The 17,270-nt window shown below is 39.0% G+C and overlaps 2 protein-coding genes across 5 annotated transcripts in view; one reads left to right on the top strand and one right to left on the bottom strand.

The window, feature by feature from the left end:
- Window positions 1-13,831, top strand: part of SRFBP1 (serum response factor binding protein 1) — a 94,121-nt gene extending 80,290 nt beyond the window's left edge. For all 3 annotated transcript variants that reach the window (XM_060008962.1, XM_060008963.1, XM_060008960.1), the window contains 2 exons: window positions 12,433-12,548; window positions 13,709-13,831. The gene's annotated coding sequence lies outside the window, so the exon portion shown is untranslated. The remainder of the gene's footprint in view (window positions 1-12,432; window positions 12,549-13,708) is intronic.
- LOX (lysyl oxidase) lies at window positions 400-15,535 on the bottom strand. 2 transcript variants are annotated; one of them, XM_060008964.1, is made up of 7 exons: window positions 14,305-15,535; window positions 13,844-13,952; window positions 12,506-12,643; window positions 11,114-11,270; window positions 7,615-7,710; window positions 7,142-7,257; window positions 400-4,002 (listed from the first exon to the last, which is right to left on the bottom strand). In XM_060008964.1, the coding sequence occupies exons 1-7, from the start codon at window positions 14,924-14,926 to the stop codon at window positions 3,996-3,998; spliced, it is 1,245 nt and encodes a 414-aa protein (XP_059864947.1). In that variant the 5' UTR covers window positions 14,927-15,535; the 3' UTR covers window positions 400-3,995. The 2 variants fall into 2 exon arrangements, with proteins under 2 accessions (XP_059864947.1, XP_059864948.1); XM_060008965.1 differs by lacking the exon at window positions 400-4,002 and having other exon boundaries at window positions 7,138-7,257.
- Between the last annotated feature and the right edge of the window lie 1,735 nt (window positions 15,536-17,270).

Genomic DNA, 17,270 nt, shown 5'->3' with positions numbered 1-17,270 from the left:
AATAAGGATTACTAAGATAGCAATATTTTTCTTCATATAAATAATTTGTATCTAGAGCTGGATGTGTCCCCTGGGTGTATATATGCTCTTGTATATTTCTAAGAAATGCTAATCAAAACAGAGAGTGGTTATTCTTACAATGCTTGCCCTGCATCCTTGGAAGTGGTCGGTAATGATGACAAACATTAGAATCTGTTCATGTATGATAGTTTCTTTTTAAAACGTCAGCTAGATTTTTATCCATCACAGACAAGTTTCAAGTCATGTGAGCTTGTTAAATAATTTGTTAATACAAAAGGCAATTAAGCAAAACCACCAACCATACACATGGCTTTAAGATCTTAATCTAAAGTGAAATTCATATCATTTATTTATATGTAATAATAAATGACCACTCTAGACACTTGAAATCATTTATTCAAGGCATTTTTACATAATCTTGCAATCATAGTGTAGGCATATAATAAAAGAATGTGAGAGTGTAAAGAAGAATATAAAGCCAGTGTCTGGGCATTTAAAATAAGAGCTCTTCAAAAAAGTTAAAAATGTTTTACAACTAGAATTCCTGAAAAATTTGGGAGAAACTAAAACTTCATTAAAAACATTACAATACCAAATCACATGTTACTCAGTTCATAGCAAGCAGTTATATATTAAATGTTTATATCCTGTGAGCTAAGACAACACATTTTACATTCAAGTTGAAATAATTCAGCACCATTTTGGCTAGAAGGTTAAATGAAATGCTTTAAGTGTTCAAAAGTGGCCCAGGACTTTTGGTAGCTGGGAATGAAATATGGCTATTGATTGAATATATTGATTGTGAATATGAATTCTAAACATAAAAAATATAGAAAAGGGTAATTTTTATTTATCAGTTATACTGTTAACTATCAAAACAAGCTATTTTTAAAACAAAATATCTTCTGACCATAAATTCAATATTTTAACAAATTTGGTAAAGATAAATTCTTAGTACCATGATAATTTTAGTGAACTGCATTTCCTCTACAATCTAAGTATGGGGAACGTTTATGAGTGTGATTATCTCCTATGAGGTCAAGGAGAAAAAAAATTGTTCATTATTAAAAATAATGCCTAGTGAATAATTAGATGATAGCAATTGTGAATAAAGTCATTATGTAAAAATATAAAGATTTCCTGGAAATAGGCAAGTTATGTGTTTGTATGTTATGGTACTGTTGCGAGACTGAATCCTAGCCTCAAAGGTCAAGACATCTTTAATACAGACTGTGGTCTGAATAATTATGAGGCCACTAATATGGCATGTGGAAGACTCACTAAGTTATCTTTCCATTTAGCCAACTTTTTCACAGTTCTTATTAGTTTAAAAACCAGTCTCTTTTCAGTACTCAACATTCTTTGTATCATTTCTACTTCCTATTTAAAAGATTTTTTATTTAGAGTTTGGTAAGACTGGATTATATTTTTTATTTTATTAATGGATAAATTTTACCAGCTAATCATTATCTGTGAGTCTTGGTGGTTATTCAGAGAAGAGATTACTTGAGGTTCAAAAATATTGAGTGTTAAATCAATACTTGTGAGTTATGTGGGAGTGTTTAGGGGTGGGGAGGAATATTTATATAAGGAATAAGTGAGAATCTTTAGCCTCTTAATTGAAACTGTTTTTTTCTAAAATCAACGAAATAGTATGTGTTACATTTAAAAGGCAGACACTTCAGGGGTTGGAAACATAGTTTTAACTATTAGTAACACATACATGCATATATCTATTCATCTTTAACATTTTCTTTAATAAACTATGGTCATGAAAAACAATAGTGCTTAAAACAGAAATTCTTTTAGACATGTACTTATGATGTTAAAAATGAAATAAGCTGAACCTCATGGGTTATAATGACATTTCAAATACTTATTGAGGTTAGGGACAATCATTTTCATATCCCAATGCCTAGCATGTGAGTGCCTAGTGTATATTAGGCCTTTAAATGATGATGGATGTACAGATAGATGGAAGGCCCATGGAATGATAGTAAATACATCTTCTCATATGTATCCAAAGGCCATGATATTAGCTAGTTTTTAGTGTAGGGGTAAGAATCTTAATGAAATGACAGGTCTTAAATCTGTAGATGCCAGTCTGGCTCAGTATTAATACTGACAGTAGTTTTTGTTTTTTAAAAAGCAAGTATATTAAAATATCTCTATTAGAAAAGATTACAATTTAAAAGGATCATTCTACAGTCTTAAAACTAAAAGCAATTTAAGGCAAAGAGGTACATCAAAGAAGCTATCCCATAGCTCAGATACTAGCTCAGTGGAAGTTCTGGGTCTCTATCAAGCTGTCTGTATTGTCTCTTGGTAAGTGTGTGCCCTGGCAGATGAGGATCATGTGGCCCACTCTATCTACCCTTGATTACTGTCCATCTCTAGCCCCTCTTGCCTTGCTAGGCACTCGTTGAGTGCAGAACGGTTACTTGTAGCTGGTGTTGACATTACAGCTCTATGACATATAATACAGGGATGCCAACTCACTTTTAAATTCTACCTAATGTGTGCTGGCACTGGAAATACCTTGCTTGAGATTTTAATACTGGTTAAGGGAGGAAAATTTCTGCTTAAGCACCACTAACTTAAACGTGTAATTTGATTTCTTTCTGTACCTTTTGAATCTCAGAAAAATAGAAATTCTCCAAATTCTGTTGTGGCACATGGTTTCACAGTTTAAAATAAAATCACAGCTGTCTCATGCAACACAGTCCTTGGTTTTGCAGAAAGTTGTTGTTTCTTTCCTTATTGACCAACATCTCAAGTATATAATGCTATGTGCTTTGCTAATTTGTATTATATTTCAGACACACACAAAAAAACATGTATGACTGATTCCTGGATGACCTAGGATAATGTTCTTGTATCCATATACATTGTCATTTATTCTGGATAATTTAAAATTTTTCAGTTTTATTCTTTTTAAAGCTGATCATTTAAAAAATGTAGAAAAGTTGAAAATCCTAAGGTGTTTTTCATTAATATTTCTAAGTATTTTAGAGACAGTTGTGGTTTGGGGTACTTGTTTGAATGATTTTCATGTAAGCAAGGAAATTTTTTTGGCTAATAGTTTAATATACTTAAATGCATACTATCTCTGGATGTATTACATCTATCATCAGAATGACTTCCCATTGACACAGTTGTCCTATGTATAGCAGTCCCCAGAACAGTAATTTTAAGAATGCCAATTAAAAGGTCTCTGCCTGTAGGAAAACTAAAGAATAGAGGGGAGCATCAACAAAGGTCAGACAGGAGTTGGGCAGCTCAATTACTTAATTAATTCCAAAACAAAAGCTGACTTAAGTCAGAATGAAATTTTACACTTGACAGAAAGAAAGGAGTTTATCTACTAATTTTAAAATGTAAACATAAATTTTATATAGGGTGTAACTATCTGAATACATATATTGCCATTTCTCTGCTATATAGTAATATTTCTTGACACCAATGGTAACGTGTTTGTTCCTTCCTCAGCACCAAATGTGTCCATATCTATTTAAACAGTAGGAGCCTCATTTCTAAAGTAATCTATTCTAGGACATATATAAGCCAGTTATTATTATGGTTCACTAAAGTTTCAGAACTTTAGAAAATTCTCAGTTTAAAATAATTTTGACTCATTCATTGAAATATTTTTTTTCGTTTTGCACTATAATTTCAGAAGGAGCATAAGAAATTTGGATTTCTTTGAAAGAGCCAAGTGTGCAATTACAGACTTGAAACACTGCGTTAATTCACAAAGTAATGTGAATGATAATATTAAAAATTTCCAAAATAATGCCGATTTAAATGTTCAAAATCCAGTTATGTGCTTTGTTACAAAACAGTCCAAACAAAAATTCCTTTGTTGTTTTCTGTTCTCTCTTTCAAAATACATGAATCCTACTGAAGTTAATCTATTTTTTCCCACTTCAGAACACCAGGTACTGATTTATCCATTGGAAGTTTTGGCTTGCTTTCTAATACCTAGATTAAGAAAACAAAATAAGACAAGTTATTAACCTGATAATACTCTGAATGAGTATAGTAGACAAGTTTAAAGTCACCTTTTTAAAATATGTGTCTGTGTATACAGATAGATGGATAGATAGATAGCAATTTCCCTCAACCAAAGGGATAGTCACCTTCTGAAATTATCCATTAATACATTATTTTAATACTGATTTGAAGAAAGTGACTATGTCAGTAGCAGAAAGTGTATGCCTGATACCTACAAACTTGATCTTTAGAGTTAAAAGAAACATCCTCTGAAACAATCAAGGCTAAAGCAGGATTTATAGGAACAGCAGCCCTGGCCCGGTGAGTTCACTCCTTGCAGCAAGTGTGGCATGTCCACTAAGAAGCAGGTTCATGACCTCTGCACTGTCCTGCATTAGTCCTTTCCCAGCATGGTTCTGGATGTAGAATGTTACATTAACAGGCCGAGACTGGGTCAAAGCCAATAAACCTAATATTGTATTTATACTGTGATCATAGATCCCCACATAAATGAAATAAGAATCACTTAGTCCAAATCATAAACCATCAGTTTCCAAATAGTCATTTCTATGAAAAAAGAACTTAATCATGGTATCTTAGAATTGAACTGGGCCACAGAGTTACCTGGTTCATACGTTGGATTTACAGTGAGGAAGATGAGGGAGATAGGACACATCAAAGGCAGACACTTTCTTACTGGGTGGTTTTTACACACCAATAGAATGCTCTCAAATATTTGATTAGCATGAAAAACAATCGGTGAACTAAGAGGTGATGTGTCTTTAAGAGTTAAAAAAAAGTACAATAACGTTACCAACGGAATCACACGCACTTGCTTACAGAGCCATGGACTGACCACATGGCTTTAGGCAAGATACACACCTTGCTCAAGAAACTTCAAAGACTCCCCGTGGCCACCAGGATGAAGTTCAAACATTTTAGCTTGCTCTTCAGTGCTCGCTTTGATCTGGTCCCAAATTTTCCATTCTTTTTGCCCATGAAACTTATGCCTTAGCCAGACTAGAAGACTTGCTTTTCCAAACATGCCCTGCAATTTCTTCTTGCCATGCAGTTGCAGGTGATGTTGACTCCTCCCAGCATGCCCTTCCTTAACTCTCTCCAGTGCAGTCCTCCTCAGCCCTCAAGGCCCAATTCAAATGCTGTCCTAAAGCCACTCCTGAATCTCAGCCAGAGAAAATTTCGCCTTCCTCTGAACTCTGATCCCTACCAAGGGAGGCGAAAGTGAAAGTCAAAATATAAGAGGTGAGCATCATTCTAAAGGTGAGGGTTTCTTTCGCAAGTCAAGGTTTCTGTACTTCTCCCATTATTTTCCACTCGTAGAGAAGTATGAGCTCGTTATTTTATTATAAATCACTACCTATGGGTCCTTTCATTTTTTCATATTTTCATCTGATCAATATTGCTCATTAAAATTTTACATCAACCACTCTTGCAATTTAGTCAGCGACAAGTGGCTAAAAAAAAGAGAAAGAAACCATGCTGGAACAAAATAACAAGTTTTATTTGTTCTAAATATCTAGCAATACCCAATTCAATGGATTCTACTGATGACAAGCAAGACACCTTCTATACAACAACAGAATCACCTCACCAGACCTTTTCCTCATGGGAGGGCAGCAGTTGTCCCTGAGAGTCACTTAGCTTATTGTAGCAGAGATCATCCTGTTTTGACTGCATTTTATTTTACCCCCCACCATGGAATTTTCATCTTGTATCAAAAATGAAAGTGCCAATGAATACATAATGAGTGAATAAATTAAGGAATTATAAAAATTAAGGGAAATTAATCCACTTATTTTAAATTATTTTACTTTAAGTTCCTCCTCTTCTGGGGATTTTCAGTTATACGGTGATCAGCTCCACACAATATGGGCCATAAACAGCCAGGTTTTCTGTATTTTGGGCATGTTCAGAAGAATATACTTGATAATCTTCTTTCAGTGCTACACCTTTGCTGTCATAGACTACATCTGTCTCTAATGCTATGATGACACTTAAAAAGCACAGGCTTTGCTTCTCTATGGAAATAAGGAAAAGGCTCCCCTCCAAGATGAATGTAGCCCAATGCACTTTAAGCTCCACCTTCCTCCTGGCTAGGATCCCCAGTAGTGGGCAAAATATGCACAACCAGATAGGTTTATCTGTACTTTGGAAAGCCCACCAACTACAGGTTCATCTGCAGCAACCACTTGGTTTGTGTAGCAGGGAGAAATTTCTATAAATTTTAAGTTTCTAGTGTAGCTCTGTTAGACACCTTTCTGCATGATCCATAGGCACTCTTACATCACAGCAAAGCTGACATGTGTTCAGTATCACTCTAATGGTGTTCTTGTGTTGGGAAGGTATCACTCCCAGGTGGCATATGTAGTTAGAATCTATAACCCAGCATCACTAGAGCAGGCAGTGCTTAAGGGGTCAAGGTGGGACAGAGAGACAAGAACGCAAAACTACCCTTTAATTACTCTCATCAAAGCACCACACCTGTAATATTTACATGCTGGGATTCCTTCTAAGATTTCATTCAAGGAAGGGTTTCAGGACTAGGAAAATTATGAAGGCACCTCCATACAAGCCTCCTTTTGCAGGGTATTTCCCTATTACTTGTGTTTGTAGAACTCAAATATGTGAAATCTTGATTTCTACAGAACAGGTGGTCTGACCTCTTCAGCTGCATGCTTTAAGACAGTCACTTTCAAAGTGTACTTTGAAGAACTCTAGGAATTTCTTCAGGGCTCCTTCATGGACTATGGGGAAGAGGCGGGAAACCCAACTCTCTGGGCTCCCACAAGGTTATCCACACTGCATATTGCATATTTTACAGATTCAGCTGCCATAGACTTTGAGGGTAAACAATGTGCTCTGTGTCTTGTCTTAAAAGCTAAGTTTCAGGGTGATAAAAACCTGAGTACATCCCCTTCTCCATTCTCTAGCATTATCAAAAAAAGATCAGCTCTAATTATGTTATAGTACAGAAGCTACCGTTTTCTACCTTTGGTCTGTTTTACAAGGAAGCTGCAGTAGTAGTGAAAACAAATGTGTATAATGCCTATCAATGAACTAAAACTCATTGTCAGGAGAATTACTTAGCTAGGCAAATAGGACTCACGGTGAAATTGTGCAGCCCGAGGCATATGCATGATGTCCTGTGTAGCGAATTTCACAGCGGACGACATTGTTGGTATAGTCTGACTCAGGAACCAGGTAGCTGGGGTTCACACTGACCTAGGCAACATAAACATCATCTGTGTTTCAGATTTTATTAGCAGTGTTTACTGGTTAATTTCTTCCTATTTTCACAGGGCTAGAACAGAGGCAATGTGCTCCAACTAAATCAAGCAGGGAGGGGGTGTAAGTTAGGCACATGGTTCAACTCTGGAGAAGTTATCGAAAGAGGCTGTATATTTTTCCCTAAGTTCTTTCAAATAAGAATTTTTAAAATATATCTAGGTTGGTTTAGAAGTACTTCTGGAAGATGTATAATTGCTTGAAGGACCGTGATTATTTAACATTGGAATCCAGAGAAGAGGCCCATGAGTTGCAACTGAAGTAAATTATGGGTACATATTCAAAGTTCTCTACCTTTAGAATATAGTTTCCAGGTTTTACATCTGTAATATCAATCCACTGGCAGTCTATGTCTGCATTATAGGTATCATAGCAGCCAGGACTCAGCCCCTGAAACAAATAAAATTCAAAAATTAAAAAGATGGTATATGGCTAGAATGTGCTAAAGAATATGCTTATTATTTGCAAATTAAATTTTAAGTTAGTACTTACAAGAGTTTGACATAAAACTATACTTATATTGCATCTCCTTTGAGAAGTATATATTACTCAGCCTTATAGCACCTCCAGCTAAAAAAAATACAGGACTAATATAAGTAGTAGTACATCTCGCTTCTTAAAATTGTCATAAATCACTAGTGATAAATACAATCTTAAGTGACAAAATAGGCCTCTACCAAAATTCTTGAATATTACCAGTTCAGGAATAAAGGCCATGTAATAATCAACTTGACTCAAATGTCTTGTCATCAGTGGAACTCTCCAATTTCTCTTCTTGGAAATTACCTTCCTATACTCTGAATATCCAAGATACTCTGTGTATAGATTTTATGGTATTTATCCTTCTCTCCTCTATATTAAAGTCATACTATATAAGAATATATCTAACTAGAGATTGTAAGCTCCCCAAGGGCAGAGTCATATTGCATTTTTGAATAGTTAACACTTATGAACTATGTATTATATGCCAGGATCAATTAAACATGTTAAATATATAAATTTAATTCTCACAACTACATGAGTCAGGAGGTAGTATTAACCCATTTTACAAATAAAGAAACTGAGGCACTATAAGGTCAAACAGCTCACACAAGAATATACAGCTAGTTAATGGTTGAGCTGGTTTTGAGTTTAGGCATTTGGGGTCCAGGGTCCCTGATTGTAACCACCACACTATGTTCTTTTTCACATCATCACTGAATATTTTGTTGTATTAAAGGGATGATTGCTACGTCAACTCTACTTGCAAAGATAGTCACTTCAATAAGTAAATGAGTGCCTTCTACAGGCTGAGAAGAGAAAAACACCACTAAGATACGGTCCTTGCTCTCCAGAAAGTTATAGCCTGGTGAAATTTGCTCAAATTGGAGTCTATAGGTATATTCTTGATTCCACTAGTTCTTCATCAGACGTTTTAACTGTTGTATTTGCATTCTAATACTAATCAAAATGAATTAAAAAGTATAGGCTAGAATCATTTAAACTCAATACCACGATTTAATTTCAGCAACCACAATTGTTTGGTGCTTAAGATCACCTTGGTCACCAGAGAGATGGCAGAATCATCTAAAGCATGTTCTACTAGTGCTGGTTTGCCTGTGGTTTGATTTGGGAAGAATGGGGGAGAACTGTGCTCTCATACAGCACACAGTAGTACAGATAGGCCAAACTCAAAGAGTACCTGTGCCACAGCAGTGAGAACCATTTTCCCACTTTGGTCCATACCAACTTGTGCTCATTCGTTAACCTTATGTTGAGTAGTCAATATATTATGAAGAATTTTCTGTTTCTGATTTCCAGCACATAATTCTGATTCTGGCACATAATATATATTCAGTAAGTGTTAGCTATTATTGTTGCTACTACTACTACTACTACTACTACTACTACCACCACCACCACCACCACCTTCATGGCACTGTAAGGGATTCACTGGATTAGATACCCATTTAAGACTGGTTTAAATAATGCTACAATGCTTATCTTACCTTTAAGTGAACAAAAGAACTTTAAAGAATGCTGAAATTGCCACTCTACCTTACTCAAGTGGCAGAATTTAAGTATAAGCTTTGAATATTTGAACTGGCAAACAAAAAAGGAGTTTTTCAGGGCAGTAAACAAACAGGCATTTCCTGTATTCACACTTTAAAAACTTTTAAAAAAATGTAGAACCTTAGCCAAGCCTATATAGATTAACTATTTGGTTTTAGCAAAACGTAACTGTTTGTTACATAAATTAATGAGGTTAATGTAACTTTCTAGTTTCGTATATATTTAATATGTAAATTTGTTATCTAAGAACTTATATGAAAGTATAAATATAAAGAAGTCCTATCTAGTATTACTTTTGGATACATTTAAAAACTTTATAATACAACTAATCTAAGTCAATACTGGGACTTTGTGAGAATTTTTTTTTCCCTTTAAATGAAGCCCATGTTCAAGAAACACCAGTCTAGTGAAAAACACAAATACATTAGTCATTTGTAGTGTAAGACCTAGTGAATAATGGTTAAATAGGACACAAACGGAGGATAATTAACAAGAAAGCTACCTAGCTGATTCACTTCATTATAAACAGAAACGAACACACCATTGTAAAGCAATTATACTCCAATAAAGATATTAAAAAAAAAAAGGAAGCTACCACATAAAAAGAAGTAGGGTCACCCCCCACGGAACTGGGGGACTCACATGCTATAAATACCTATAGTCTTAGATTCAAATATTTCAGCAGTGAGCTGTCCAGAGTGCCTCTTTTTCTAAAGGAAGAAAATAAACTCCAGGTCCACTGCACAGGTGGGTGCTGTGGGACTTAGAGATCACTGAGTGAAAAGGGGACCTCTATATACACATATGTGTAATGTGTGGGTAGGTTACATCTCTTTTGCTTAAAGGGTAAGTCCTGCCCCAGGGCGAGAGGAATTGAACCCTTACCCTTCCAATTGCTATGATGTTCTAAGCTGAGAGAAAGAAGCAAGGATAACATTTAGGTCACCAGAAAGCTTCCTGCCACAGCCCTGGAATTTGCTTCCCAAGATGCCAGCTGCTGATCCTTTTGTGCCCTGAGTTATGTACATTCACTACTTCCTGCCAAGATTTCCGCTGGAGTAAAATTATAATGTCCTTTTACAAATTAGGGTTTCTTATGGAAATACTGGCACAGCTTTTAAATGACACACATTTTCCCATTATAAGACATACAAACTGCTTAGGACAGCACTCTTTTTAAAAATCCATCCAAAGGACATCTGACATCAATTATACTGTAGGTTTAAATATATATGCATGGAGAAAGAAACTGTGTCCTCTGCTCTTCTTCATATGATTAAAAGAGACATTTTTAAAAGTACTTTTTAAGAAACTTATTTTCTGGCCTTTTGCTAATCCCAATCACCATTCTATTTTTAGTTTAATAGGTAGAGGGAGGAATAGTTTTGCAGGTGACAAAACAGATATCTTTTCTACAATTGCTTACCAATCAAGTTAAAGAATACAGAATGAGTGCAGAAACTGGAAACCATTAGGATTTTTTCAGATAATAAACTACTGCTTTTCACTGTAGAACATTAACAGGTAGGCACATTGACTTTCTGTGATGATGAAATACTTTAAAAGTAATTTGGATCATCAAGCCATCCCTTTCCTTTTCCCAATAATTTACCATATGGACTAGATGACCCCCTAAATAAAATAGTTTTTTTCTTTTAAAAAGACAGCCTGCAGGAAAGAAAATAGAAGACTGTTTTCTCTCTGAAGCCTGTGGGTTCTTGATTCCAGGTTGCCACCCTACCTGTGTGTGTGCAGTACATGCAAACCGCCTATGGTAGCCGTAGTCACAGGATGTGTCCTCAAGACAGAAACTTGCTTTGTGGCCTTCAGCCACTCTCCTCTGGGTGCTGGCATCAAGCAGGTCATAGTGGCTGAATTCATCCATGCTGTGGTAATGTCTAATGTCCCACACAACACAGAGACAGTGGTCAGTAACATACAGAGAAAGCAACGAGGATTCTAGATGACATCCCCACTGCTTCCTGCACTTGTTTTCACATCAAAATTGAGATCAAGTTGATCTTCTTAAAGGTAGATTCATGCTAGATTTTTTTTCCAGGACAAAAATCTATCAAAATTATAAGGCTTTAACTTTGCTACTAGGAAAAAAAGACCTACTTTGAGTATGTTGCTTTTCTATTTCACTCTGTTTTATATTTGAATATTAAATAGAGATAGTAAATTATCTTTGTTTAAGTGAAACTTGCCATATGTTATCTAGTATATCTCCTTTGGCTGCCACTACCGATGCTTCATTCCAAAATAGAAGAGCACTTGTCTCTTGGGAGGTTTCTGTGAAATTTTCAAAAAATGTGTTCTCACACATTTAAAATCCTTACTAAAATGCAAAGGAGAAATAAAGGCATGTTTTATCCACCATTATTATTTAACTAGTATAAACTTGTATTTAGAAATAATTCTATTTTATCAGCAAATTAGGTGCTCACATCTATTTTCCTCCTTTCATTAAAGTGAAGGTGCTGAGCTGTTCATCTTCTCACATAAGGAAAGAACAAGAAGAAATGGCTTGAACTATAGAAAGTTTAAGGGCACAAAACAGGATTTCCTGGCAGTAAACACCTAGGCAAGTTACCAAGTCAAACTATAGAATTACCTTATGTGAAAATATTTAAATTTAGGATAAAACAAGCAACTACCTTTTGCTTGGGTTTGATACAGGCCTTTTAAAAGATTGAGGTAGGCCCTTCTCAGTTCATGGAGTAAGTCATCTACATCTTTCTTTGAGAACAGTATCTGAATCCTTTTCATAATGTGTGATCTTTATTAAATGCTATGAAATGCTAACTAATTGTAGATGATCTTGACTGTAATAGGCTTTTTTAGAACTCTTACCTGTAGTATACTGGGATAAAATTCTAGTGAAGCTAATTGCTGTATCCTATCAACAGTTTTAATAAGCTGGGCTTAGAGTTTCCAGTTTAAAAGATAACAGGATATAGTAGTTGATGTATTATTTTAAAGATAGATTTCCTTGATTATGTCAAATCACACAGAGAAATTCTAAATGTAAATAACAGCAATTTTCTCTCTTTGTGTAAGAATTTGTCATATCAAGAATCACCTGTAAAATGAAAAAGCAACTCAAAAGTACCCAAGAGGCCTATCCACTTACTGGTGACAACTGTGCCATTCCCAGGAATATCTCGGTCGGCTTGGTAAGAAATCTGATGTCCCTTGGTTTTTCACTCTTTGGGGAAATCTTAGCAGCACCCTGTGATCATAATCTCTGACATCTGCCCTGTATGCTGAGCTGTGATTTTGAAAAAAGAAACATTATTATTTTCACAGAATATTAACTAAAGACAAAATTATAAGCAAAAACTTTCCATTTTATAATGGTCACTACCCTCTTCCCCCAACTAGGCTATCAGTTCCAAGAGACCAGGGCATTTTGCATACATTTTTTTCTTAAACAGTTAACTAAGATGTAAAGTGGGGAAGTAACTCTAATAAAAGAGTATTCCCAGATTAGATAAATAATTTAGTAACTATCTTTAAAACAACGGCATTACTGTAGTAATATAGGGAGTGCAATGGTGTGTGGTGCAAGACTCTAGAATGAAGATGATGAGCTTGGATTTCTTCTTTTAGCTGGACAGTTATAAAGGAAGTGGAAGAAATTTACAAAATAAATTTTTTCTTATTTATTTTGTGTGAATATATATATTTAAAAACTATTGATGACCTTATTTTACATTAAAAAAATTTTTTATGCATCTTATCAAATCATCTTTTGCTCCCTCTGCTGGTTTCCCAGCAGCAAACTCAGGGAATTACATTCCCCAAATTGCTAAGATTTTATTTTAGGACTAATGCAAAAACAAAGCTCTTGCTCATGCTCTTATTCTGGCTGAAGTAATACCAAAATAACTAAGTTAATTGTGGCTTCAAATAAAAGAAGAAAACTATGACACCCAATAAGGGGTGCCGTACTGGCAAAGTGGCTCCCAAACTTTTAAAGGGGTATTAACAAGCTCTTCCATTACAGTATTTTTTCCACGTTATAGTTTAATAAAACCTTATTGGAAACAGTTGGCTCCAGAGTTTAAGGATCTTGGAAAAAGAATAGGACACACACACACACACACTCTCTCTCTCTCTCTCTCTCTCTCTCTCTCTCTCTCTCTCTCTCTCTCTCTCTCTCTCTCTCTCTCTCTCTCTCTCTCTCTCTCTCTCTCTCTCTCTCTCTCTCTCTCTCTCTCTCTCTCTCTCTCTCTCTCTCTCCAGGATAGGGTTTGTTTCATCTCCCTGCCTTGTGCCACAGTTTGAAAGTCAGAACCCACAGAAATCTTCAAAATTTTAACTCTCCATCCAGGTCAGCATGCCCAGGAGAACACGTTCCACTTCCCAACTCCTCTCTGCACGGAACAAGAGTGGTCAGAACCAGGCAATTGGGCAGCACCCCCGGAACCAAGACGGAGGAGCTGGGCCGAGGAGATACAGCTGGTACCTGGCCAAGCAGTTTTCCTCCGCAGCGCATCTCAGGTTGTACATGGCCGTCTTCTGCACGTACGTGGACGCCTGGATGTAGTAGGGGTCGGGCACCAGGTCCGGAAGACCTAAACGTCAGCCAGGCGATAGGCAAAACAGTGAGACAACTCCGCGGCCCTCACCCTGGCTCCGGGTCCCTCCATGTCCCTTACTCCTCACCCTTCACCCAGCCGGACTGCGGTTGTAGGGCTGCGGCTAGCAGAAGAATGGGGACGCCGAGGGCTGCAAAGCAATGTGGAAAGAAAGCAGGAGGGGCCAGGCGCGCGGTTTGCAGCAGATTCCAGGGCTGCCTCTGCAGGAGCAGGGGGAGGGATGGGATCTGCATGGACTGAGGCCTGCCGCGCCCAGGCAGCCACGTCGGGGAGCCACAGAGTTGGGGAAAGGGTGCGCGGGTGTTTCCGGCGACTTGGGGGTGCTTACCATACTGGAAGTAGCCGGTGCCATATCCGGGCCGGTACCTGCTCCCAGGCCTGGGCCTTTCGTATGTGTCGTAGTAGTTGTAATAGGGGTTGTCGTCGGTGTACTTGTAGGGGTTGTACGGGTCGTCGCCCACCATGCCGTCCACGTCCACGCGGTTGGGCGGCCGCAGGTTACTGAGCGCCGGGAGCTCTCCTGGCGCCGTCTGGTTACCGGTGCGCGGGGCCCCAGACATTGAGTAGCCAGCTTGGAACCAGTGGCGGGCGGCGGGCCTGGGGCGGCCAGCTGCGGCTCCAGACGAGCCGGCCGTCCGCGCCCGCGCCGCCACCGTGCGGTTGTTGCGGAGCAGCAAGATTGGCGTGCGCAGCTGCGGGGCGGTGGCGTTGGCGGCGCCCGGGGCGGTGGCGCCCGGGTCTCGCCGGCGCTGTGGCTGGTACTGCGAGCCCAGGCTCAGCAAGCTGAACACCTGCCCGTTGTTCTCCCATTGGATCTTCTGGCGCCAGGCGCCCGGAGCCGCCGGCTGCTCGCGAGGCGGCTGCTGGTGGCCGGCGGCCGGCGGGGCGCAGCGCACGAGTGCGCAGAGCTGCAGCGGCCCGAGCAGGAGTGCGGTCCAGGCGTAGCGCATCGCTCCCTTTGCTGGATTGTCCCCGCTCCGGGAGGACGTAGCTCGGAGAAAAAAAAAAAAGAAAGACGGGGCTCAAATCACGAGAGGGAGGGAGAAATCTTCAACTAGGGAGGCGGACTGGGCTCGCGTCTATCTCAGTCCCCACCAAGCAGTGCCAAGGATGGGCTGCAGACCCTCTCCAGTAAAGGCGGCTGCTGGGACGTGGCACTCGCCTCTCTCCTCTTTCTCAGTCCTTCTGGAAGGCGACGGGGAGCGGCGTGGCGGCCCCGGCGAACGGGCAGTGTCTGGAGTGAAGGAAGGAGGAGAGATTTTAAACTTTCTGGCACATTTGCAAAGTTACACAAGCCGTTCTGGCCCGGCCGCCCCTCCGCTATTTGTTCACGTAATGTGATTGGAAACGTGCAAGGCGGACAGCTCCTCGCCTCTGCCCCTCCCTCCCCTCCCCGTCTTGTCCTCCTCCCCCCAGACACGTTGCACAGGGAGCGTTAAGGGGAAAGAACAAAACGGAACACACATCCTGAGACACACTCTTAATCTGGGGCGAACATGCAGGAATTTCAAAAGACTCAGACAGGCAAAGCCAGCCAGGCCATGGGGCGACGCCAAAATATGCACGAAGAAAAATGCTATTAGGTCACCAGCCCTGCAGAGGCGGGAAGTCGGGAGGTGGGGAGGGTGCTGGGGGCGAGAGTCGGGGATGGGGGGAGGGGGGAGGGGGAAAGTGGGCGGAGGAACGATTGTGACTAACTTATCCATAAGGAGTTAACCAGACAAATTTCCACACTCCTCGCTTTTATGGGAAGCGCCTTCAGCAAATAAACCCCAAGATATCAAATTTTGTTTTTCTGTGTGTAGGTAATATGAGAAATGGGTTACAAATTTATTTCCTCCAGTGAATATTTTAATAACCAAAAGTAAAATTTTACAGGGAACAAAGCCAGCTAACGCTGAAGTGATGAATAAACCTGTCTCTTTCAAAATGCAGGCCTGAATTGTACTTTAAGTGGAAGTGAAGAACCATCTTTCATTTCCACAGTGTCTCTCAGGAAGTTTCAGTAAAGGGGGCTAGAGCAAGTCTGCCTTAGCACTCAGAAGGCAGTTTCAAATATGCATTTCATCTGATTTTTTTCTCTTTATATGTTTAATAAGGAGGTTTGACTTTGGATTAAAAAAAAACTTAAATAACCATTTGTTAAATGTTGAAAAGTCAGTAAAGAATCCTTTGGTGTTTGATTGATCTTCCAAGCTAAACAAAGAGGTTGAGGAAGAAACAGCCTTGGGTTTCAGATTTTGGTAAAGAGAAGGGAATGGGAGTGGCCAGAAGAGAATGTGTAGGAGGCTGTGGGTAGGAGATAGGTAATGCTGACTAGAAAGGGATGCTTAATGGACGAGTTGTTCACATGCCACTCAGGGTTTGGGCAGTGCTGGAAGCATTTCAAAGAAAAATATTTAACGGCTTAATTTAAAACTACAGTCAGAACCAGGTTTTATTAACCTTTTAATTAGACTCATCATTGATTGGGCCATTGTCTAGATACACTTCAATATTCACCTATCACTGTTGGTCTCTGTCTCTTGATGATTAACCACCACATTTGGATTGTGTCGTGGACCTCTGCTGATTTGACTGCCCAACACACATTTCACTTGTTTTCTGGTCAGAACAACTGTATCTTCCTTTTGGAAACTTCCCCTACCCAGTTGCATGGTGGGACTGACTGAGCATTCGTGAGACTTCCCCCACTTCAAACGGTGGTCATTAGACTCAAGCATGGCTAATCAAACCATCTCCCTAGAGTTCAAATCTTGAGCAGAAGTACACAAAGGTCAGAAATGTTGGAGCCCGCTCTTCCCGCTAGTAAAGAAAGTTTCTGTGAGTTGTTGCTACACAGATTCCCCTTACGGTGTCTTAGGCCAGTACCTTCGAAGACCTGGTTCTTCAGCTTTTCCTTCCATTTTTCCACTGCATTCCTTTGTGGCTTAATGTGGTCAGAGTCAATTTCTGTTGTTTACCACTCAAGAACCCTAATTGACACTAAGGTGAGGGTTGGCTGGTTCTCTCACGTAATCAGATCTCATGATTCTGAATCCAAGGTGATGCGTTTGGCTTTTACTGAGTCAATTAAGATTTGCTCTGCTGTGTCCACACACCATCCTTGATCACAAATGGGTGTCAGGTGGAAGCTTGCCTATGGATTGCCAGATCTCTTACTTAAATATTGAAGATAAAAATTCAAGTGCAAATCCCATGGATGATGGCAGGTCAGCAGTGCTATCCCTCTGTATGAAGTTCAGAGACATCTCTAGCTATCATGTTATAGACTTGCAGCAGAACTTAAACTAC

Source organism: Delphinus delphis, chromosome 3 (assembly GCF_949987515.2).
Source record: "Delphinus delphis chromosome 3, mDelDel1.2, whole genome shotgun sequence".
Lineage (NCBI taxonomy): Eukaryota > Metazoa > Chordata > Mammalia > Artiodactyla > Delphinidae > Delphinus > Delphinus delphis.
Note: the sequence above shows the minus strand (reverse complement) of the source record. Positions and strands in the feature narration are given on the sequence as shown.